This window comes from Mesoplodon mirus, assembly GCF_964341445.2.
Source record: "Mesoplodon mirus genome assembly, chromosome: 4".
Lineage (NCBI taxonomy): Eukaryota > Metazoa > Chordata > Mammalia > Artiodactyla > Ziphiidae > Mesoplodon > Mesoplodon mirus.
The window spans coordinates 113,846,297-113,871,052 of record NC_138979.1 but is presented as its reverse complement, the minus strand read 5'-3'; the positions used below and the strand labels follow the sequence as shown (position 1 = coordinate 113,871,052).

At 46.4% G+C, this 24,756-nt stretch overlaps 1 protein-coding gene across 4 annotated transcripts; it reads right to left on the bottom strand.

Moving 5' to 3' along the window:
• Window positions 1-3,604: 3,604 nt before the first annotated feature.
• ABHD4 (abhydrolase domain containing 4, N-acyl phospholipase B) lies at window positions 3,605-22,844 on the bottom strand. Of its 4 annotated transcripts, none has more exons than XM_082616929.1 (7): window positions 22,758-22,844; window positions 18,717-18,805; window positions 17,164-17,489; window positions 16,857-17,011; window positions 14,994-15,105; window positions 7,273-7,459; window positions 3,605-6,554 (listed from the first exon to the last, which is right to left on the bottom strand). In XM_082616929.1, the coding sequence occupies exons 2-7, from the start codon at window positions 18,738-18,740 to the stop codon at window positions 6,465-6,467; spliced, it is 894 nt and encodes a 297-aa protein (XP_082473055.1). In that variant the 5' UTR covers window positions 18,741-18,805; window positions 22,758-22,844; the 3' UTR covers window positions 3,605-6,464. The 4 variants fall into 4 exon arrangements, with proteins under 4 accessions (XP_082473055.1, XP_082473053.1, XP_082473056.1 ...); XM_082616927.1 differs by having other exon boundaries at window positions 17,164-17,536; window positions 22,758-22,838; XM_082616930.1 differs by lacking the exon at window positions 22,758-22,844 and adding an exon at window positions 22,651-22,745.
• Window positions 22,845-24,756: the final 1,912 nt, after the last annotated feature.

Below are 24,756 nucleotides of genomic sequence, written 5' to 3'. Positions count from 1 at the left end.
GAAACTAATATAATATTGTATGTCAATTATAATTCAATTAAAAAAAAACTTTCTAGTAAGTGAAATTGTCAGTAGGGCAAGAATTTACTAGGTGTTCTGCTTCCAGCAGAGGGAGTGTTGGAGGGGATGCCCTGATGCTGGTCCCTCTGGCACCACCGTATCTTGCCTTGGAACAGGCAAATAAATTCAGGTTAAATTCAGGTCAGTTTTGCGACCTGAATTTATTTATTTGGCTGTGCTGTGCAGCATGCGGGGATCTTAGTTTCCCCACCAAGGATCCAACCCGTGTCCCCTGCAGTGGAAGTGCAGAGTCCTAACACTGGACCTCCAGGGCATTCCCTGCAACCTAAATTTAAAAAGCATCATCCATGTCCTCCTTTTATCTTAACATATATTCTGTAACTCCTACCAGGTATTATTTTCCTGTTCGTTTCTTTTTTCAGCCTCATCCAAACGCTTCCAGTTTCAGTTTTGTGATTTCCTTTTCAACATATACACTACTTTCTTTCCACGGTCATCCTCCAGTCATGAGTTCTACATCATCTATTTGTCTTGTGATAAAATTCAAGTTCCTTTCCCATTCTGGTCTTCTCTAATGCAGCACATCCCAGACTTTAGGATTTTATTAAAATTAATTAATGATAGGGGAAAATCCCTTGAAATTGATGTGTTTGGCAAGCAAGAAATGACATTCCCTCCCACCCCAATCTTAGAATGTCAATATCTTTTCATTAAAGAACATAGCTTAATCTTGGTAGGGTTAGGGCTTCCCTGGTGGCTCACTGGTTAAGAATCTGCTTGCCAATGCAGGGGACATAGGTTCGAGCCCTGGTCTGGGAAGATCCCACATGCCACGGAGCAACTAAGCCCGTGCGCCACAACTACTGAGCCTGCGCTCTAGAGCCCACGAGCCACAACTACTGAAGCCTGTGCGCCTAGAGCCTGTGCTCCGCAACGAGAGAAGCCACTGCAATGAGAAGCCCGCACACCGCAACGAAGAGTAGCCCCTGCTCTCCACAGCTAGAGAAAGCCCGTGCACAGCAACAAGGAGCCAACGCAGCCAAAAAAAAAAAAAAAAAAAATCTTGGTAGGGTTAGAAAGGACATAATTTCAGAATTTAAAAATATTGAAAAAAAAATTATTTCATCATAGACCAGAAACCCTTTGTCATGGACCAGCTCCAGTCTGCAGACCCGTGTAGGAAACCACTGATGTAATACATGTTTAAGCAGCTTTATTTGGACACTTTTCTCTTTCCTTGAAAATTTTGGGAAGTACATAATGTCCATTTTTTAAGTTACCTTATAATTTATCAGAGGTCCATAAATCTTTTGTCTTAAGTCACAAGCCCCCCTCCAAACTCTGTCCTTGACACTACATCAGTTGTCAGGTGTCAGCCTTGTGCTCTTTCTTTTCCAAAGTCAGACACTTTGCACTGAGGAGATGAAAATATTGTCTGCAACCACATGTCCTTCAGAGTCCTCTTTGTCCCAGGTTTCTTCTGGTTGTATAATTTGTTCTCACATGTATCAACTAAAATATGAGGTTGCCTATTACAAACTCTGCATCAGGCCTCAGAACACACTGGAGGAAGGAGCATCATTAGCAAGGTCAGGTCTGCAGAGGGCTCCTCCTACCCCATTAAGAGTCACCAACCAGGAGAATGTGGTCTTGTCTTCCTGGGTTGGGGGAAGCCTCTGTTGGCATCAATGAATCCTCCTTAGTATTCTGTCTAGGAATTCATTATTCTTGCAAGTGCCAAGCTGAGATTGTCTTTCCTCCTCAACCCTAGTGAAGAGTGATGTTTAGTAGGATAAAAGCAAAGGCTTTTCTAGTATAATAATGCTGAGCTTATGCTATGAAAAACAGTCAACATGAGCAAGTGAAGAAATGGTTCATCTTGAGCTATTTCACCTGGATGGGGTTGGGACGGACCCTCAAAATCTCAAGCATCTCACTTGCTGCTTCTAGATAGACCAGGACCCTGGGGGGAGGGGGTGGAGATCAGAGAAAAAGGACCCTCCAGACCCCATCTAAGAAGGACTTGGTGTGAACTGACAGGTCACATGATGAGAAAAGTGATGTTTTGCACCATTCATTGGACCCTGTTATCGGCCAATAGGATTATTTTCTATCTGCTCACAAACTGTACCTGCAGCTGTGAGCTTTCAGCATGACATGCCAGAGTGGACAGAGGTATTCATCAAGATTTCACCACCCTTTTGGCAGACTGCATTTTTAGCACACATATTTCAGTGTCTATCTCCAGAGGAGGAAGTTATATTTAGCACATTTCCTGCTAGCCACTGAACAGTGCAAGACCTTCTGGGTCTGGAGTTAGTCCCAGCCCTTTATGTTTATCTGTGGAATCCCTCCTTGTAAACTGCTAGGCCTTTGAGGAGCCCAAGTTTATAGCATGAACTGTTACCATAAATCCTTAGAACCCACCAGGAAAGGTGCTGATTGGGTGGTATGTTCATAGCGACTTCTTAGTCCCAGCCCGGGGAATGTTAGGAATGCCCCAGTCAGATGGAGTGTGTGTGTGTGTGTGTGTGCACAAGCTTGCATGCATCCATGTGTTTGGGCATGGTAGTGTAAATGGGGCACTCTGGGTGACCTTCTTCAGACTTAAAAAAAAAATTTTATTGGAGTATAGTTGATTTACAATGTTGTGTTAGTTTCTGCTGTACAGCAATGTGAATCAGTTATACAAATACATATATCCACTCTTCTTTATATTCTTTTCCCATATAGGTCATTACAGAGTACTGAGTAGAGTTTCTTGTGCTGTACAGTAGGTCCTTATTAGTTATCTATTTTATATATAGTAGTGTGTGTATATGTCAATCCCAATCTCCCAATTTATCCCCTCTTCCTTTCCCCCCGGTAACATGTTACAGTTACATCTGTAGCTCTATTCCTGTTTTGTACATAAGTTCATTTGTACCCTTAGACTCTTCTTGTACCTACTCCTGAGGAATGTGTTTGCATTGCGTTGGGTTTGGGAAAATCAGATCAGCATGTTATGCAGCCTCCCAAAGAGAGGAGCAAACAGGAGATGAACTTTCAGGGCCATAGACCCTACTTTTCCACCTGGGTCTTCTGGGTCAAGGGTCAGAGACACAGGGTCCCTTAGACCAGTACCTGCAGACAGGGGGCCTCAGAATCTTCTAGGGAATGTGTTTAAATGCAGATGTCATGGTCAAACTCCACCCAGGTATACTGAATCAAACTCTGGAGTATACAGCTGAGGAATTTATATTTAAAACCTACCCTAGAGTGTTCTGTGATGTGAGTGGGTTTGCTGACTTCTGCCTCACTTGGCCCTTCCTGCAAGGGGATGGTAGCAGAGCTCAAAGCTGACATCAAGTCTTTTTGATTTTACCTCCTAAACATTTCTTGCATCTTCTCTGCATGTCCACTAGTCACTGGCCAAGTCCAAGCTACCAGCATCACTGGCCTGGACCACTCAGCGGCCTCAAAGTTTCCCCTGCAGGGACTCATCCCCCTCCAATCGGTACTCAACACAGCAGCCAGAATGGTCATTTCCAGTCTCAAGTCAGATTCTGTCACACTCCCCACCCTACCCTGACCCTCACTCCAGTTATTTTTTTCTTTTTCCTTTCTTTATTCTTTTTTCCTTTGGCTGCACCGCATGGCATGCGGGATCTTAGTTCCCTGACCTGGGATCAAACCTGTGCCCCTGCAGTGGAAGCATGAAGTCTTAACCACTGGACCGCCAGGGAAGTCCCGCTCGTTATTTCTTTCCATCGCTTTTAGGATGAACACGACATTCTTCTCACAGCCAGAGGACCCGCAGGACTGGATCCGCACCTCACCTCATTTCACAGCCATTGTTCCTGCTAATAGGTCTCTCCACAGACCCCCCCCCCCACTCCTTTCACCTGCTCTTCCTTCAGGCTCAGCTGTCATCACTTCCCCAGGGACGCCTTCCCAACCTCTCAAGGGCTGCACTTTTCAGTTGTAATTTTTTACTAATTGACGTAATAATCTGATTAAACACGAGTCTTCACGTAGAATGTAATTTCCCATGGAGGCAGGGACCACATTTCTTCACTATCACAGCCCTAGTGCTTGGTTCTAAATACCTGTCCTCAGGACTTCCCTGGCGGTGCAGTGGTTAGGACTCGGTGCTCTCACTGCCGGGACCCCAGGTTCGATACCTGGTTGGGGCACTAAGATCCCATAAACCGAGTGGCAAAGCCAAAACAAAAACAAAAACAAAAACCTGCCCTCGCCTCCATATGGCAGGTGTTGGCCATCAAGCAGTCTTCAGTCAGAGAATATGCAGGGTGCTCGGATAGACCAGACCTTTGTAATTATACCTGGGAGTTCCATTCATTTGTTCATTCATTCATTCATGATGACAAATGTAGGTTTAAGTGCCATTTTGAGCTGTTAAATTCTGGGCCTAGCTGGAGTCAGCCAGCACAGCAGGCACCGCTGCTAATGGTTTGAACATGTCTGAACACTTGGCATGCCTCACTTCCCTTGGCTCAATCAAAATAAACATCTACTGAACATGAACTCGGTGCCAGACGTGCCCCTTGTCCTTAAGCAGCTGTGATCTAGGGAGGAAAGACAGACGCAAAACAAGTGACTACAGGTTTATGAGTTTTACCAAGGGGCATTCGAGTGTGCCATGGAGACACAGAAGAGGGGGTGCAAGTCTAGTCTAGGGGTTCAGGGGAAAGCTTCCCTGCAGAAGGAATATTTGAGCTGAGGTTGAGGATGAGTAGGAGATAGAATAGGCCCTAGGGAGCAGTCCAGGTGAAGGCCAAGGTGAACTTCAGATGATAGGGCTATTTAATGGGCAGTAGGGAGCATCCAGTTCAGCCTAATTCTCCTCCTGTGAGTTGGGGCTTGGCCCATCCAGCCCTTATCCATCCTCTCGGGGCGGATGCTGCACTAAACGGGAGAGGGAGTCGAGTGGCCTGTGTATGGGTACCTCTCGGGGCCCCCTCCTCTGACTCAGGCATCACAGGAGTTGTTGTGAATTCAGCGCCACTCTTGTTGGAGCAATATTAAACATCATCACCAAAGGCAGTTTTGACTCATTTCTTTATTAATATAGAAAAGGAGCCCAAGGCAGCTGGACCAGTAGTACAAAGCACCAGGAGTTAATACTATTCTGGTGAAAGGGTTGGCTTTACAAAAGTGAAGGAGTAGGCAAGAGCTGCCCTGGTTCTGGGGCCAGGCCCAGCCTACTGCCCAGAACCTCGGAGCAGCACCTGGAACCAGCCCCTGGGAGAGAGTGATGGGGGGTCGGGGGCTGATGAGCTGGAGGCCAGAAGGACAGGTGGCAGGGATGGAGGGCCAGGAGTGAGAACCATCCTGTGGCTGATGAGGACAGGCAACTGCCGGCTGGAGGCTCCCCACTGGACCCTGGGTGGAGGCTCACATGAGCCTCAGCTCCGGGGGCAGGTAGAAAAACCCTGCGGATACTAGAGAGAATGGGGATCCAGACACGGCTCAGGGTTGAAGGGCCTTTCCCTTCTCTCCACCAGGGGCCACCTTTCTCAACACTATGGGTGGGGCTTCAGGGCCCAAGGCACAGAGGGAGGCCCAGAGGCCTCCCAGCGGGAGGAAGAGGGGGCAGGAAGGAAGCACTTGAGTGTTCCCAGCTTAGGCAGCTGGGGCTGAGACACAGGGCAGGCAAACAGCACCCCCGTACAATGAGGCTGGAACGCAGGGCTGGGCTGGGCTTATCCTCAGCCAGGACCAGCCCCATGGCAACGGTGCTTGCCTCAAACCTTAGCAAACAGAGTCTGCCATGAGCACTGGCTCTCAGCAGAGCCGGGTGCCAGCCCTAGCTCTCCTGGAACAGAGCTGTCTCACCATGGACCAGCCATGCCCTGCCCTGCCCTGGGCCTCCTCTGTTAATGAGGGCTTTGGATATGACCTCTCAGGTCACGGGAGCTGCAGGACCTGCTCTTGGTACTTAAGTGGGAACCAGTCCCAACAAGACTACGGAAGAACTGGCATGGGCCGAGGGGCCGGGGGTGATGGGGGAGGAAGATGTTCCTGCATGGAACCTACCCCAGAACCTACCCACACACTCCAGAGCTGGGAAAGGCCACTGAGAGCCTCTCCTTCACCCAGGGGAGGCGGCCGCCCTCCCTTTGGCACAGGGGTAACGCAGCTTGGTGTGACCCTTCATAACCACACCTGGGTAACACTCGGCATGGAGAGAATGGGGTGGCTCTCTGCAAGCCTTTATGCTCTTCCCCGGGGTGGGGAGCTCAAGGCCACTTGTGGCTTTTGCCTCTAGCCCTTAGCGTAGAGAGGAGTGCTCTCCTTCTGTGGTCCTGCCCTGGGGACAGCCCGAGACTCTGCCTGGCTGGCACATGTTAGTTGGTCAGGAAAGGACAGAGGGGTAAGTAAGGAGACAGGGAGGTGAGAGTGACTCTCTGGCTTTCTCCTCGCTCTCTAGGGAGAGCAGCTCAATCAACCGAGTCGCAGATCTCCTCCACCACTGCATTGAAGATGTGTGGCTGGTCTGCGTACACGTGATGTGAGGCACCCTCGATCTCCTGTGGATGGAAGACCCCACCAGGGGTGGGACAGCCCTTTATTCAAGGCACTGGAAAGCTATTGCACCATTTCTTTTTCCCTTAAGCCTGTTTGCCCATCGCCCATGAGCATTTATTTTATCTAAGACAACAGTCCACCTTTCTCCCCAGATCTTGGCACTTCCCTGTGGGAGTCAGTGAATCCCAATATCCCATCCTTACTTCTCCTATGGCGCCTGATTTTATCTTTCCTTCCATGCCAGCCCCTCCACTGACCTCATGTCATCCACATGTCCACTAAAGCAGGGCCCATCAGGTACCAGCCTAATTAAGCATACTCATTAGCAAATGAAGGGGGAAGGGCTAAGGAAAAACTGCAGGGTGGGGGCGGAGGAGTGTGGTGGGAAGGCTTCATGGCAGCCTCTACAGTTCCCAGCTCTGGTTTGGGGTGGGAATTACAGGGAGTGGAGGGACAGCATGGTGCCTGTGCCTGACTACTGGACAAGAATCTGCCTTTCAGCTGAACTGAGCTACACAGAAGTGAGAAGCCCCTAATTATGATTTTACAGAGAGCCAACCCTTTCAAGTCTACTGCCGTAGCTCAACCTGTCCACTCCTCTTTCCCCCCGACTCTCCCATCACCCTTCCCTCCCTGACTCAGCTACTCTGGGTCAGTCAACACATGCTGGGATGTTGCAGTGTTTCCACCTCAATCCTGCTCCTCCAGTGGCCAACGTACCATGTCTCGGACGTAGGAATCCGGCCGCTGCAGCTTCACCTTTTTTCCCGTGCTGGTGTCTATCCAGGTGTTGGCCCCATAGATCATGGTGATGGGCATTTCTTTTTGAATCAAGTGAATTCGCTCTAACATGGGTCGCCGGGCCCAGCCGAAGGACTCCATCATGGTTTTGAATGCCGTCTCTCCGCTGAAGAAGCAAAACAGGGTGAGGCAATGAATAAACGCCACAGCCTAAAATGTCAATTTGTTGATCTCAGAGGCTGGGGCAGTATCTTTGTCATTCTTTGTGTTCCTCTCAGAGCCCAGCACTGGGCTCATTAAATATTAGGAAGATTAGGAGACAGGACTGAATCTCCAGAGGCTCGTATCACAGATGAATTAGGAGGGACACTCTTGTGAAAACCCCATGGCACTGAGAATTATCCAAGAGCCTAATAGGTTACTATTTATTCAACAAATATTTATGTGGCATCCCAGAGCTGAGGGTGGGGACATATGAACAAGACAGACGCAGTGCCTGCCCTCCTGGAGCTCACATTTTCCTCATACTTTAGGCATAAATAATGAATTATATGATTAACTTAACTTCAAATTTCCCAAGAATTATGAAAGGGTGGCGGAGTTCTAGGAGAACACAGACTAGGGACTTGGCTTCCTGGGGCTGAAGGAGAGGGTCAAGGGGTTCACTTGGGGTGGGCTCTGATGAGCAAGTACTACAGAAGCACAAAGGGCTTGCTGAGGAGAATGGAATGAAACGTCAGTCTTGTGAGCACCTGGGGGGAGCAGCAGTTTGTGCAACTTGAGAAGCAATGACGGCCAATCTAATCTCCTTTGCTCCCTGGCCATTTCCTTAGGGAGAGCTAACTGAGGCTGTGTCACGAGGGGTCTGCAAGGCTGGGGCAGAAGCCAGCTGTCCAGGTTGCTCTCCTGGGAAGCAGGAGAGGTTGGGGACACTGCCGCCCAGCAGGCTCAGCCTGTTCGGGAATTATATCCCCAGTCTCCTTTGCACCCCTGAGTTGAAAGAGAGCCTGGGTTCAGCACAGGCCACCAGAAACAGGGTTTCTCCTTAAGACAGTGCAGCATAGTGGAAAAATCATGGACTCTGGAGTCAGAGAGACATGAGTTCAAGTCCTGGCTGTAGTTTCTAAGCAAGTCATGTAAACAAGAATACACCTTAATTTTCTCATTTACAAGCTGGGAGGAATTATACCCACTTTATTAGGTCATTGTGAACAAAATGAAAATATGTACAAAGCCCCTAAATTTAGGTGAAGCAAAGTAGATACCCCATCCCCCAAATATTATTCTTTGGCCAAATTGTATGTTTTCCAAGGGAATGGTAAGAGTTACCATGAGCTCATGAGGGTTACAACTCAGAAAGACTCAAGGACTTATAAAATTGAGTGATGGGGTTTGGGGGAAGGGGCTGGTTATCACTGATGTCATCTCTGCTTCTTCTAGGACCTGAATGAGGTGTGTGATTATATACTCTGTGGCTTAGATTGGGAGGCCATTCATTTTATGGAACTAGGTCTCAGACTGGGGAATGCTCTGAGGAAAGGGCTAGGGGTGGGCCTGCAGGGTCTCAGAGGGTATGAGACTGGCACTGAGCCCAGTGGGGGCTGAGAGGAGTCGAGAGCAGGAAGCAGGGGGCTTCCTGATTTGACTGTTGGGCTGTGTTTCTATACTGCTGCTTAAGCAGGGCCCTTCAATCAGCTGGGCTCCTGAGGAATGTTGGATGGACAGTTCCCACGCTGCCTGAAAGCTGTCTGGGTTTGACGCTAATGCTCAGACAGTACTGCTGGAATGCAAAACCCCAGTTGCTTCACAGCTTTGGGCTGAACAGTCCTGAAATGAGGCAGGGCAGTGCTGCTGCTCCCAATGACCTTGGCTCCCCTGAGATACCTCCCAGCAGTGTGGGGTGAGGCCCCACCGAGGTGGTGCCTCATGGTATCAGCCACTCACATGCCACTGCCCGAGGGGAAGACTACCTCCCTGACTCTGCCCTGGATGGCACTTGTCAAGACTGTAGATCAGCAGGCTTGTGGGGCCTATGTCTGAGTTGTCATAGATATAAACTTCTAGAGATTCTGCGGACATCCCAAAATCCCCCAAAGATAGGGAAGGCATTCCTATCCCAACAGTAAGTATTTCAAGATGCACATAATTAAATTTTTAAATGCATAATCTTTCCATCAGCAGTTCTATTTGTAGGAATGTAGTCTAGAGATAGTCACATGTGTGCAAAGGAAGATACATAAGGAGGTTCCCTGAAGCAATGTCACATGATATCTCAGACCTAAAATAACAAGAAGATTCAGGAATTACAGGTCTGGGACAGGAGAGGACTTTCTTTCTTTTTTTTTTTTTCTTTGTAAAAATACCATGTTCAGAGAAGGAAGAAGAACTACAGTCCTGCAGCCTGTGGAACAAAAACCACATTCACAGAAAGATAGACAAGATGAAAAGGCAGAGGACTATGTACCAGATGAAGGAACAAGATAATACCACAGAAAAACAAGTAAATGAAATGGAGATAGGCAACCTTCCAGAAAAAGAATTCAGAATAATGATAGTGAAGACGATCCAGGACCTCAGAAAAAGAATGGAGGCAAAGATCGAGAAGATTCAAGAAATGTTTAACAAAGACTTAGAAGAATTAAAGAGCAAACAAACAGAGATGAACAATACAATAACTGAAATGAAAACTACACTAGAAGGAATCAATAGCAGAATAACTGAGGCAGAAGAACAGATAAATGACCTGGAAGACAGAATGGTGGAATTCACTGCTGTGGAATAGAATAAAGAAAAAAGAATGAAAAGAAATGAAGACAGCCTAAGAGACCTCTGGGACAACATTAAACGCAACAACATTCACATTATAGGGGTCCCAGAAGGAGGAGAGAGAAAGGACCAGAGAAAATATCTGCAGAGATTATAGTCGAAAACTTCCCTAACATAGGAAAGGAAATAGCCACCCAAGTCCAGGAAGTGCAGAGAGTCCCTTACAGGATACACCCAAGGAGAAAAATGCCAAGACACATAGTAATCAAATTGGCAAAAATTAAAGACAAAGAAAAATTATTGAAAGCAGCAAGGGGAAAATGACAAATAACATACAAGGGAACTCCCATAAGGTTAACAGCTGATTTCTCAGCAGAAACTCTACAAGCCAGAAGGGAGTGGCATGATATACTTAAAGTGATGAAAGGGAAGAACCTACAACCAAGATTACTCTATCCGGCAAGGATCTCATTCAGATTCGATGGAGAAATCAAAAGCTTAACAGACAAACAAAAGCTAAGAGAATTCAGCACCACCAAACCAGCTCTACAACAAATGCTAAAGGAACTTCTCTAAGTGGGAAACACAAGAGAAGAAAAGGACCTACAAAAACAAACGCAAAACAATTAAGAAAATGGTCATAGGAACTTACATATAGATAATTACCTTAAACGTTGAATGGATTAAATGCTCCAACCAAAAGACACAGGCTTGCTGAATGGATACAGAAACAAGACCCATCTATATGCTGTCTACAAGAGACCCACTTCAGACCTAGGGACACATATAGACTGAAAGTGAGGGGGATGGCAAAAGATATTCCATGCAAATAGAAATCAAAAGAAAGCTGGAGTAGCAATACTCATATCAGATAAAATAGACTTTAAAATAAAGATTGTTACAAGAGACAAGGAAGGACACTACATAATGATCAAGGGATCAATCCAAGAAGAAAATATACCAATCATAAATATATATGCACCCAACATAGGAGCACCTCAATACATAAGGCAACTGCTAACAGCTGTAAAATAGGAAATTGATAGTAACACAATAATAGTGGGGGACTTTAACACCTCACTTACACCAATGGACAGATCATCCAAAATGACAATAAATAAGGAAAGAGAAGCTTTAAATGACACAGTAGACCAGATAGATTTAATTGATATTTATAGGACATTCCATCCAAAAACAGCAGATTACACTTTCTTCTCAAGTGCACACGGAACATTCTCCAGGATAGATCACATCTTGGGTCACAAATCAAGCCTCAGTAAATTTAAGAAAATTGAAATCATATCAAGCATCTTTTCTGACCACAACGCTATGAGATTAGAAATGAATTACAGGGGAAGAACGTAAAAAACACAAACACATGGAGGCTAAACACTATGTTACTAAATAATCAAGAGATCACTGAAGAAATCAAAGAAGAAATCAAAAAACACCTAGGACAAATGACAATGAAAACACGACAATCCAAAACCTATGGGATGCAGCAAAAGCCGTTCTAAGAGGGAAGTTTATAGCTATACAAGCCTACCTCAAGAAACAAGAAAAATCTCAAATAAACAATCTAACCTTACACCTAAAGGAACTAGAGGAAGAAGAACAAACAAAACCCAAAGTTAGCAGTAGGAAAGAAATCATAAAGATCAGAGCAGAAATAACTGAAATAGAAACAAAGGAAACGGTAGCAAATATCAATAAAACTAAAAGCTGGTTCTTTGAGAAGATAAACAAAATTGATAAACCATTAGCAAGACTCATCAAGAAAAAGAGGGAGAGGACTCAAATCAATAAAATTAGAAATGAAAAAGAAGTTACAACAGACACTGCAGAAATACAAAGCATCCTAAGAGACTACTACCAGCAACTCTATGCCAATAAAATGGACAACCTGGAAGAAATGGACAAATTCTTAGAAAGTTATAACCTTCCAAGACTGAACCAGGAAGAAATAGAAAATATGAACAGACTAATCACAAGTAATGAAACTGAAACTGTGATTAAAAATCTTCCAACAAACAAAAGTCCAGGACCAGATGGCTTCACAGGTGAATTCTCCCAAACTCATTCTATGAGGCCACCATCACTCTGATACCAAAACCAGACAAAGGTACTACAAAAAAAGAAAATTACAGACCAATATCACTGATGAATATAGATGCAAAAATCCTCAAAAAAATACTAGGAAACAGAATCCAACAGCACATTAAAAGGATCATACACCATGATCAAGTGGGATTTATCCCAGGGATGCAAGGATTCTTCAATATATGCAAATCAATCAATATGATACACCATATTAACAAATTGAAGAATAAAAACCATATGATCATCTCAATAGATGCAGAAAAAGCTTTTGACAAAATTCAACACCGATTTATGATAAAAACTCTACAGAAAGTGGGCATAGAGGGAACCTACCTCAACATAATAATGGCCATATATGATAAACCCACAGCAAACATCATTCTCAATGGTGAAAAGCTGAAAGCATTTCCTCTAAGATCAGGAACAAGACAAGGATGTCCTCTCTCACCGGTATTATTCAACATAGTTTTGGAAGTCCTAGCCATGGCAATCAGAGAAGAAAAAGAAATAAAACGAATACAAACTGGAAAAGGAGAAGTAAAACTGTCACTGTTTGCAGATGACATACTATACATAGAGAAGCCTAAAGATGCCACCAGAAAACTACTAGAGCTAATCAATGAATTTGGTAAAGTTGCAGGATACAAAATTAATGCACAGAAATCTCTTGCATTCCTATACACTAATGATGAAAAATCTGAAAGAGAAATTAAGGGAACACTCCCATTTACCACTGCAATAAAAAGAATAAAATGCCTAGGAATAAACCTTCCTATGGAAACAAAAGACCTGTATACAGAAAACGATAAGACACTGATGAAAGAAATTAAAGATGATACCAACAGATGGAGAGATATACCATGTTCTTGGATTGGAAGAATCAATATTGTGAAAATGACTATACTACCCAAAGCAATCTACAGATTCATTGCAATCCCTATCAAATTACCAATGGCATTTTTTATGAACTAGAACAAAAAAATCTTAAAATTTGTATGGAGATACAAAAGACCCTGAATAGCCAAAGCAGTCTTGAGGGAAGAAAACGGAGCTGGAGGAATCACACTCCCTGACTTCAAACTATACTACAAAGCTACAGTAATCAAGACAATATGGTACTGTCACAAAAACAGAAACATAGATCAATGGAACAAGATAGAAAGCCCAGAGGTAAACCCAAGCACCTATGATCAACTAATCTATGACAAAGGAGGCAAGGATATACAGTGGATAAAAGACAGTCTCTTCAACAAGTGGTGCTGGGAAAACTGGACAGCTACATGTAAAAGAATGAAATTAGAACACTCCCTAATACCATACACAAAAATAAACTCAAAGTTGATTAGAGACCTAAATGTAAAACTGGACACTATTAAACTCTTAGAGGAAAACATAGGAAGAACACTCCTTGACTTAAATCACAGCAAGATCTTTTTTGATCCACCTCCTAGAGTAATGGAAATAAAAACAAAAATAAACAAATGGGACCTAATGAAACTTAAAAGCTTTTGCACAGCAAAGGAAACCATAAACAAGACAAAAAGACAACCCTCAGAATGGGAGAAAATATTTGCAAATGAATCAATGGACAAAGGATTAATCTCCAAAATATATAAACAGCTCATGCGCTCAATATTAAAAAAACAAACAACCCAATCCAAAAATGGGCAGAAGACCTAGATAGACATTTCTCCAAAGAAAACATACAGATGGTCAAGAAGCACATGAAAAGGTGCTCAACATCACTAATTATTAGAGAAATGCAAATCAAAACTACAATGAGGTATTACCTCACACCAGTTAGAATGGGCTTCATCAGAAAATCTACAAACAAAAAATGCTGGAGAGGGTGTGGAGAAAAGGGAACCCTCTTGCACTGGGAATGTAAACTGATACAGCCACTATGGAGAACAGTACGGAGGTTCCTTAAAAACTAAAAACAGAATTACCATATGACCCAGGAATCCCACTCCTGGGCATATACCCAGAGAAAACCACAATTCAAAAAGACACATGCACCCCACTGTTCATTGCAGCACTATTTACAATAGCCAGGTCACAGAAGCAACCTAAATGCCCATCGAGAGACGAATGGATAAAGAAGTTGTGGTACATATATACAATGGAATATTACTGAGCCATAAAAAGGAACGAAATTGGGTCATTTGTTGAGACGTGGATGCATCTAGAGACTGTCATACAGAGTGAAGTAAGTCAGAAAGAGAAAAACAAATATCGTATATTAACATGTATATGTGGAACCTAGAAAAACAGTACAGATGAACTGGTTTGCAGGGCAGAAATAGAGACACAGATGTAGAGAAGAAACGTATGGACACCAAGGGGGGAAAGCCGCGGGGGGCGTGGGGGTGGGGGGATGATGAATTTGGCGATTGGGATTGACATGTATACACTGATGTGTATAATATCAATGACTAATAAGGACCTGATGTATAAAAAAATAAAATTAAAAAAAAATACCATGTTCATATCACTTTTTCAGTTAAAAAGAGAAAAAGATCTTTGCAAATGTTTTCCAGTCTTTTTGCCTGTCAGGCTAACTGCCTATCTCCAGGGAGGAGTAAGGATCCTTCTCTAGAGACGGGCGGCATGTTTAATTAATCTATTATCTTCTCCATCCCTTTTCGCCTATCCCTGGGAAAGTCTCTGGAAACCATCAAGCCTGCTAATGCCTGTGTTCCCCTAACTGAATGAGAGCTCCGTGGAAGAAAAATACAGCACAGAATGATTCTGGGACCGTCTGGAGTTTTCCAGCAGCTGGAGTTTTAGCTGCCAACCCATCGACCTGAGCTGACTCTGGAAGCTACCCTCACCTGGGATTCTGGGCATTGCAGTGGTAGATATACTCCGATATAGTATCATCGTCAAAGAAGTCTGCAAACTTGCGCTTGAAGTCTGGTCGGAATCTCTGTACCAGGCTGGGCCCTGGGAGGGGACAGAACGTGGAGAGGCCGATTTGAATAGGGAGGAAAGACTCCTGCCTCTGTATGTGTTAACAACTTTAACCAAACATTATTTCTCCTAAGGGTTTCTTTGCTTTGTACACTTAATGTTATAGTGGCAGACAGAGCATGCAAGTCTTTTGGGAAGCTCCAGGTGACTACAAATGAGAGTCAGTTCGTTGCCAAAGAATTTAGACAGTCTAATGTCACTGAGGAACCAGATTATCTGCAGCTCAATGAAGTCCCAAGATCTTTCTCTCCAAGGATCACAAGCCCCACAGGAGTCCATGGTTGAGATGCTTTGCTTTTACAGTCTGAGCTATGTTCTCTTTCTCCCCGAGACCCTTTATGGCCGTTTAATCTTCTGAAGGTAGTGGATGAAACCAGACCACCTCCCAAGAGCCCTCTCACGTTCAGGCCTGTAATAGAATACGAGTGAAGAGGTAAACCTAATGCTGGCATCTCAGACTCGGGGCACAGTTTTAGAGCAATCTGTTCCCTTCACCTTTCTTTAAATAGTACATATACAAGCAGTAGGGCACTTGAAACATACTGTAAAAATTGGGCCTAATGAAGGATCAGCTTCTGGCCTCTCTCTTCCGGTCTGCTCTCTCTGTGTGAGAAGCAAGGGGTGAGAGGGAAGCAAAACCGGGATCCCCTGGGCCCTGGTCCTCCTGCATGGCTGCCAGCCAGCCTCCCCAACCATAACAGCTCTGATGCCCATGCATGGACCTGGCCAGAGGCAAGTCCAGAAGTGGGGAGAGTGGTTAGAGCAGGGCTTCTCCCTGTAAAAGGATTATACAAGGTCTGCTGGAGTGCACAGTGCTGGGTGCCCTAAGAAGGCCAGCCCTCTGCACATTTAGTATCCTTTGGCACCTGTGTCTCTTGCTTTCTTTCCTTTCTCCCCAAACTCCTACCTCCTGCTCAAGTGCTCATTTTTCTCTTTTATCCAGAGCCATTCTGTTTCTCTTGAAGGGCCTAGAGAGACAACTCTTACTCAGCCATTAGCAATTAATTCATAATAATTGGCTATTGAACATTACTGTGTATATATAAGCCATCAGTGCAAAATAGATGGCCACCGACCTTTTCCATAAAGGGAATCTGCTTTATCGCTTTATCAGAGTAAAAGGCTCCCCAGATAGGGTGCTAGCAGTGTGAGGTCAGAAGGCTGGGGCATATTGATCCCACTCACTCGGGCTGGCTCCCCGCTCCTTCCCTCCCTTCACTCACGGGATTTGCTGACAGCTACTAAGTGGTGAAGACATGGTGTCTGACTGGGGCAGGAGCTTGCCTGACACTGTGGGCTAGGCTGGAGGCTCTGGTCCTGACTTCTCCTGGCAAGAGGTGCTGGGTGAGCTGCAGGGATGGGATCCAGCAGTGGTGATCACGCTCAAACACCAACAAGCTGCCATAAACATGTAGCACAGAAACTCAGCAGAGGAAGAGTCACCTCACGACCCCTTTCTCTCTCTCTGGGGCACAGAGTAGCAGTTCTGCTCCATCTGTCTCTTGCATGGAAAAGCTTTTTCCATGCAGATGAAGGAAAAAAAGAACCTTCTGAAGCTGCAGACAAAGACATCTGGTCCGGATTAACAGCTTTAAATAACAATGTTAGGCCTATTCTCACTTTTCATGAACAAGAGGGGATGGTGAGAGTCCAGGTGCAGTGGGGCTTCTAGAATGGGAGAGCCGTGGTTTGAGGAGATAGTTTTCCATCTACAGGCTACTCACCCCAGGGCCCAGCTACTCGAAGAACAGCCAGTGGATTGGAACGCCCTAGGACAGAGGCCACAGCCTTGACCCAGGTCGGGGGTGCACGGATCTGACTGGGATCAGTTGGTCGGAGGGGAAAGCCCCATGGGTCCACCAGGATGAGGTGTTTAACTCTAAAGGAGGAAAAAGGAGGAGTTAAGTTGTCTTTGCTTGAAGGTATCACAGCCCTTAAATCACCCAAGAAGAGAACTATTGGAAACAAATACTGTAAGTTTCCCAGCAGGGCGAGGAGTTGTCGTGATAGAGATGGGTGGCTCCCCCTTACCTGTCAGGGTACTTGATTGAGTAGGAAGTGGCCAGGAATCCTCCCAGACTGTGCCCCAGGAGGATCATACTGGGGATCCCCATGGACTCCCGCCACGTCTCTATCGAGGTCACAAACTCGTCCTCGGCCCCCTCTGGGTCCCTCGGGAACGTTGGCCTAGAGCTTCGCCCGAAGCCGAGCAGATCGAAGGTGTGCAGAGTGCGGCGGGCGCTCAGTGAATCCATGTTGAGGATCCAGAGGCCCACGCCGCCCCCAAAGCCGTGCACCATCACCAGGGGGGTGCGGTCCCTGAGCTCAGGGCTCACTGTCACCGTCCAGATCTTGTTCTGGTTTGGGAGGGACACATATCGGGCCAGGAACTTGTTCTGGAGGCCTGGGGAGAGGGGTCCAGGGCAGAGCGATAAGACTGTGTGCCGACAGCACCATCCTTTTGCTTGGACTCCCACTCTTCAGCTCTCTCTCATCCCCAAACCCTTCCTGACCTCCCTCGCCTTTCCCTTCACAACTCTCTGATCATACATCCTAAGAGCTCAACTCCAAGTACAATTTGTAGACCGCCTAGTCTGTAGGTATTAAGAGGGGCCATCTTATTCTTGGGTCCCTTTGGGTCCACGGTGGCCGTGACCCCACTGTCCCCACAGAGCTTCAGCATCTATCACTCTTGTACCTGTATGTGCTTGGGGCTTGACCCATGGACAGTAGTGTCCTCACAGAGGGTATCTGGGAGGGTTGAGCCAGGTCCCTCTTAGGGACAGACCAAGGTGGGCAATGCCTGCTCTGCTGGTGTGAAGTCAGTCACATGACAGAGCTGCCAGGGGGAAGTCACCTGGATCCCAGACAGCTTGAAAGGCTTGAAAACTGTGGCTGTTCTGTGGTTGTACTTATCCCAGCCCATAAGAGAGAGGGTAGCCATGGCTGGGGCAGTGGCTATAGGGCGGGGAAGATCATATGAGGAATATGGGGAGATGTGGCCAAAGGATCTTGTTTGAGTCGGTAGCTGTTGATGTTCCTGGGATGCCTTACCCCAACAGAACACTGCCCACTAGAGCTGGTCTGTGGGAATCCCCAACTACTCTGGTAACTGGACGGAGGGGTTGGTGGGGGGCGCTAATTGGACAGAACACAAGGAATAGTAATATTAGAGAATACAGGACTGCTGGTCCTTGGGTAGGAAGATGGTAAATCTAAGAAGTGCTTGTGTGTTTGATGAGAAAGGGAGAGATGGCAAAAGAAAAGAATAGGAGAAGGAAGAAGTAAAGGAGAGAATGTGTACATTTGTACATGTTGTATGTTAATAGCTGGTACAGGGTTTGAGGTGAAGTTGTGGGATATGACAGAAACCAGCATGATGGACAGGGAGGGAGATGTCAAGGAACCACTATCATGGAATGTGTGTCCTCTGGGCAAATCTTTTCCCTCCAGTCACAGACATCCCTTCCTCCCACCCCAAGCACTGTCAATCAGGAATCAGTGGGCTCAGTGTGCCAGGCTCCGGGAAGATCCTGTATCCTGGGCCTCCCGAGGGAGGTGGGACGAGTGTCCCTTCTACTTACACTGGAGGATCCTGGCTTCCACATTCTTCAGCTGGGACATGGAAGTGGGGCGCCAAGTGGGCAGCCAGCTGCTCAGCCAGCCTTGAGGCCTGGGACAGGGAGACACAGAGACACTGGCAAAGCTGGAAACACTGATGCTCTCAGCCTTGCTTGCAGTTAGTCACAAAAGAGTTATCAGGGTGCAAGGTGTTTCCAGGCTCAGGGAACCTGCCCCTATGGCAGTCAGCAATTCCCTGGCTGCCTGATAGACTGTTACTCTTCTCTGGTAAATGGTTATTAACAACAACATGCCCTTTGTTTCAACAGATACTCAGAATACCATGTGCACGACACTTCACAGTTTACAAAGCCCTTTTACATTTTTTTTTATCTCATTTGAGCTTTACAACTCCACTTTGTTATTGGTTATTATAATGTTCAAGGAGGTTACAAGGGGAAAAAAGCCAACTTTTAACTAATGTTTCAGTTCTCCTTTGCCATCCCTAGGACTGTATGTTCCTTTAGAGTAGGGCAAATTCCCATGCCACCTGCCCTCCTGGCAGGGCACCAGGGTTCGTGTGTGCCCTCTTCCAAGCCCCTGGAAGTACAGAGCACTGTGTCAGTGCCCAGTTGGGCTCTCAGGCAATCAATCAGTCCAGCCTTGAATGACATGGTGGGAGAGGCAGGGAGTAGGATGAGGAAGACCTGGGTTCAAGTCCTGCTATGATTCCCTGACAGGACAAAGGTTGCCCTTGGCCTTGTTTCCAGTTTATAAAATGAGTAGAAAGCTCACACATGTCATCACCTCCAGTGGCATGCAGTAAAACAGATAAGATAACCTATCTTGCTTTCTACTTTATACCCAGGGAAATTTAAGTCATTGCAGGGTAGAGGTTGAAAGTAGCAGTTGTGGAATAATTTTTAAAAACCCTGGATCTAGGGACTTCCCTGGTGGTACAGTAGTTTAGAATCCGCCTGCCAATGCAGGGGAACACGGGATCAAGCCCTGGTCCAGGAAGATCCCACATGCTGGAGAGCAACTAAGCCCGTGCACCACAACTACTGGGCCTGCACTCTAGAGCTCACGAGCCACAACTACTGAGCCCACGTGCCACAACTACTGAAGCCTGAGCACCCAGAGCCCGTGCTCTGCAACAAGAGAAGCCACTGCAATGAGAAGCCCGCACACTGCAACGAAGAGTAGCCCCTGCTCGCCACAACTAGAGAAAGCCCACGTGCAGCAACGAAGACCCAATGTAGCCAAAAACAAACAAACAAACAAACAAACCCCCAAAAAAATGCTTTTAAAAAAAAACTGGATCTAAAAGTCACAGTAATATCATTTACAAGCAGAATGGTGTTGGCCTGTTAAATAACCTGTCTTTGAGCATCTAGATATGGAAGGGACCTCATAAGCTGCCTGGGACAAAACAGATGCTCGCTGAATGAGCTTTTATTATTCCTTTTCCATCCCATATGATATTTCTCTTTTCTTGAACTCTGTCTGGATGAAGTGGATTTCAGGATCCACACCACCAGTTACAGAAAGGGCCTGTAAACATCAGAACAGTCAAGCAGGGGCATTCTGCGGGGGAGCGAGGGGAACTATTACCAACCCCCCCTTGGCACACATTGGGCATCTTGCTACATCATTTGAAGTGCAGAATTTTAGATTAGAATAGTTCCTTAGAAATCTAGTCCAGGGCTTCCCTGGTGGCGCAGTGGTTGAGAGTCCGCCTGCCGATGCAGGGGATACGGGTTCGTGCCCCGGTCTGGGAAGATCCCACATGCCGCGGAGCGGCTGGGCCCGTGAACCATGGCCGCTGAGCCTGCGCGTCCGGAGCCTGTGCTCCGCAACGGGAGAGGCCACAACAGCGAGAGGCCCACGTACCGAAAAAAAAAAAAAAAAAAAAGAAATCTAGTCCAGCCTCTTTATTTTACAGATGAGCAGAGTGATGCCCGAAGCGGTTACAGCTAGTTAGAAAAGGAAGCAGAAGTAGAACCTGGATCTCAAATCCAGGTTTCGCCTTATTTTTTCAAGGCCACACACGAATACTCACATTATACAAGCACGGTTTCACACTTGTCTCTTTTCTGAAAGGAGGTGTGACCTAAGGCCAGAGGCTGAAGTTCTAATCCTGGCATTGCCACTCACCAGCAATTTGTCTTTGGACACATTATTTAGCCTTCTCTGTCAGTTTCCTCATCTTTAAAGGGAGGTAATAATAGTATCTACCTCATAGGGTTGTTATAAAGATCAAATGAATGAATGCACAGAGACATCACACTAGCGCAAGATAAACTCCCAATAAATGTTCTTTTCCCCGGCTAAATCATAAGCTATCTGTATTCCCAGTGTTTTGCAAGTAGCAAATCTCAGTGACTGAGGTTTGAAAGAAATACTGAGGTTGCAGCTGAAACTGGTCCATCAATGGCTTTAGCCAGATGAGAGCTGTCACTCTCAATCAATCCAGTCCTACGAAGACTCAGAACCCTTTGAATACTCCACTGGAATTCCTTATAGGCTTGAAGCACAGGCACCAAGACCACAGAATGTTGCCCGTCTTAAGAGACAAAGTTTCTGTCCACCCCACAGAGACTGTGACAAGTCAGGGCATGTCATCTGGACCCCACATTGCCTTATATCTGCCCAAAGCAGCACTCAGGAGAAATATTGTTCCAAGGAACAGCATCAAGGGCTGCTCTGCAGAGATACTCTTCAGGGAGAGCTTTTCCTCTCTTCTTCACCAAAAATGCTACTGGTAAAGCACTGGAAATAGTCCCTGGCACACTATCTGCTCCATACCACTGGGGAGATGAGGACTGGGCTGGGGAATTCAGGCAAGAAGCAGAGCAGCCACTTAGCCATGAACTTAGCCTGGCTGGGGTTGTCTCTTCCCTTTAGGGTGCCTTTATCCTGATGGTGGGTGAGGCAGAAGGGGTTCTGTGCTGGGTGAGAGGACTGTTCTAGACCTCTGTGATCTTGAGGTCTCCCAACTTCTTTGGGCACTGGATTCTTCATTTGTAAAAAGGAACTGAACTACCTGAATCGCTACCAGCTCTAATATTCGATTTCTCTAAGTCATCGTAGCTATTGTAAATCTCCTCTTGGAAGCATCATTTTGGAAAAACACCACTCTCCTGGGCAGTTCCTTCAAGCCCAGGAAGCTACTATTGTCATAACGTTAATTAGTTTTGCAAGCAGCTCTGAAAAGGGGGGAACAAGGGGGAACACGGGATCCAGGAAAGGCCCAGTTTTGGTGAAAACTGGGCCTTTCCTTTCATAGGCGCCACCCCCACCACCCCCGCACCCCCCGCACCCCGCTTGGCTGGAAGCTGAGTCATTCTCCAAGCAACTTTTCCTTGCACCTATCAGACTGTGAACTGCTTGTCACACCACCTACAGGTGGCATCCCAAACTTCATGTCCTTGAGACGGTGTTAACAAATTCCAAAAGCTCTAATTCTGAAACCGCAGCATTAAGGATATTGTTATGATGATTAAAAACTATCAACAAGGATTGCCAGCGACTAAGCGTCTCGGTTGGCGAGAGCGAAAGAAACTTGCAAGCCTATTAACCCAGACCAATCCCAGCACAGTGGAGCCAGCTCACCGCTTGCCACGCCTTACCCGTGCTGGGCTGGGCTAAGCGAGGCTCTTCCCACACCCCTGCCTCCCGTCCTGGAGCAAATCCAGACAAGCAGACCTGGCTGTTACCCCCGCACCCGCGTCCACACGCTTGCTTTGGGGGATCTGAGACATCACCACTAAATCTAATCCCAGGGTACATAGACTAGAGGGGAGCAAGGAATGAACGCGAACACTAAAGTGGAAAGTCAGAACCGCTGGGCTGTAGAAATCGTTCTCTTCCATTGCTCCCCTGGCTCTCCTGCCGCATCTTCTGGGCAAAAGGAAAGCGACCAAACGCAACCCCCAGCCCTCCCCTGAAGCCGACCTGTAAAAGGAAAGTCTGGAATGTGTCTAAAACTGTTCCTCAGCCACAGACAGTCCCAGGTTCATGGCCCAGAGATAGAGATAGAGAAAGAGACAGGATTAACTCACTGCTGCTCCAGATCATCAGCCATAGTAAACAAGCCCTGCCGGGTCGAGCTGAGCCAGCCCATCCCTCCGCCTGACGCCAGCACCAGCTGACCCAGAAAAGGGTAGGATAGCAAAGTGGGGCGTGGCCAGCGCCGCGAATGGGGAGGAGGGGCCCCAGGACGCGGCCTGGGGCTCTGAACCCAGCCGGCTGGGACAGCGGGGACACATGAGATGTCTCCGAGAGCGTCACAGAATAGGACAGTAGTTCTGGTCACACATTTGGGGACAGTGAGGGAGATAAGTAGTACCGAAACTACCGAGTCCCTCACAGGAGCTCCATCAAACCTCTACTCTCTCATAATTAAAATGTGACTTAACTACCCCTGCATGCTCCCACATACCCACTGGGCTTCCCTATTATAGCCACCCCATGCCCTCAAGTCCACCCCTTAGTGTTCCTTCTAATCAGATGCTCAAGATGTTTGTGGAGACACTACCAACCGTTGAACGCTCCTATAAAGGGTCTGAGAGCCTGTGGCCCAAGTAGACTACCAAATTTCGCAAATAAAACCCAGGACGCCTAGTTAAAGTTGAACTGCAGATAAACAGCAAATACTTTTTTGGAGTAAGCATGTCCCATGCAATATTTAGGACATAAATGGGCATCCTGTACTTTATCTGGCCACCCTAAACCTAAGCCACACATGCCAAGAGGAGCATTCCTCTGCTCTGGGGTTGTCTTTGGCCCCAGCCTGGTTCCCAGGGACAAGGTGGCTTAACCCCAGGTCTCCGTCAGTTTGGGATCCCTGCCTCCCCTTCCCCAGGGGGAGCAGTTGAAGGACTAGCCTACATAGGTGGGTCCACTTTAGGTAGCTGGGATGGGGGCTGGAGAGAGAGAGGTCCTGATTGGCTTGCTCAGCAAAGGAGTCAGATCTTAAGGCTGACTCCAGAACTTACCTGAACTGGTAAACAAGGCCTGATGTCCCTGGAGTGGTCATCCTCTTGATTAGGTTAAAACCAGACTAGAGATAGTGGATGCTGGGTGGGAGAATGCTGGTGGTAGGGGTTTGTCAAGGTGGCTTGTTTGTTTTTTTAGCCTTCCTGCAGGACTCAGGAGATTCTGAGATTTCTTCATTCTTGTAACACAGTGTTAAACGGATCTGCTTAGCATTACAAGGGATTGAAGTTTAAGAGAATAGACATTTCTAGACTTTAGGGGTCTAGGAATTTGTAAGATGTGGGGCAAAGTAGTACAAATAGCAGAGGACCTCTCTCATTCATTCTTTTTTTTTGTTTGTTTGTTTGTTTTTTTTGTTTTGTGGTACGTGGGCCTCTCACTGTTGTGGCCTCTCCCTTTGCGGAGCACAGGCTCCGGACACACAGGCTCAGCGGCCATGGCTCACTGGCCCAGCCGCTCCGCGGCATGTGGGATCTTCCCGGACTGGGGCACGAACCCGTGTCCCCTGCGTCGGCAGGTGGACTCTCAACCGCTGCGCCACCAGGGAAGCCCTCTCTCATTCATTCTTACAACAAAGCGGAGTGGTCCTAAACTTCAGGGTGCAGTACAATCATCTGGCTGGCTTGTTAAAAATTCAGGGTTCAAAATCCCTACCCGCTGAGATTCTAATTCATTTGGTTTGGTTTGATGCTAAAAGCTGCAATTTTAGGAAGCACTTCAGATGCTGAAATTCAATGAATTCTGGGTGCAGGTCAGTTTTGGTTTTACCACTTCTCTACTGCATGCTTGTGGTTAAATTATTTAACATCTCCTTAATTTTCTTCTTCTGTTTTGTGTCTTGTAAGAATAAAGCAAGATAATTCAAATAAACATTTAATACATTTGTTTATGCTAAAAAGTTACCATTATTATTATTATATACATACCTATTCAAAGCCAAGCATTATGTTAGACACTAAGAACACCATTATCAAAAGTAAAGAAACACAGGGAATCCCCTGGCAGTCCAGTGGTTAGGACTCTGAGCTTTCACTGCAGAGGGCCCGGATTCAATCCCTGGTC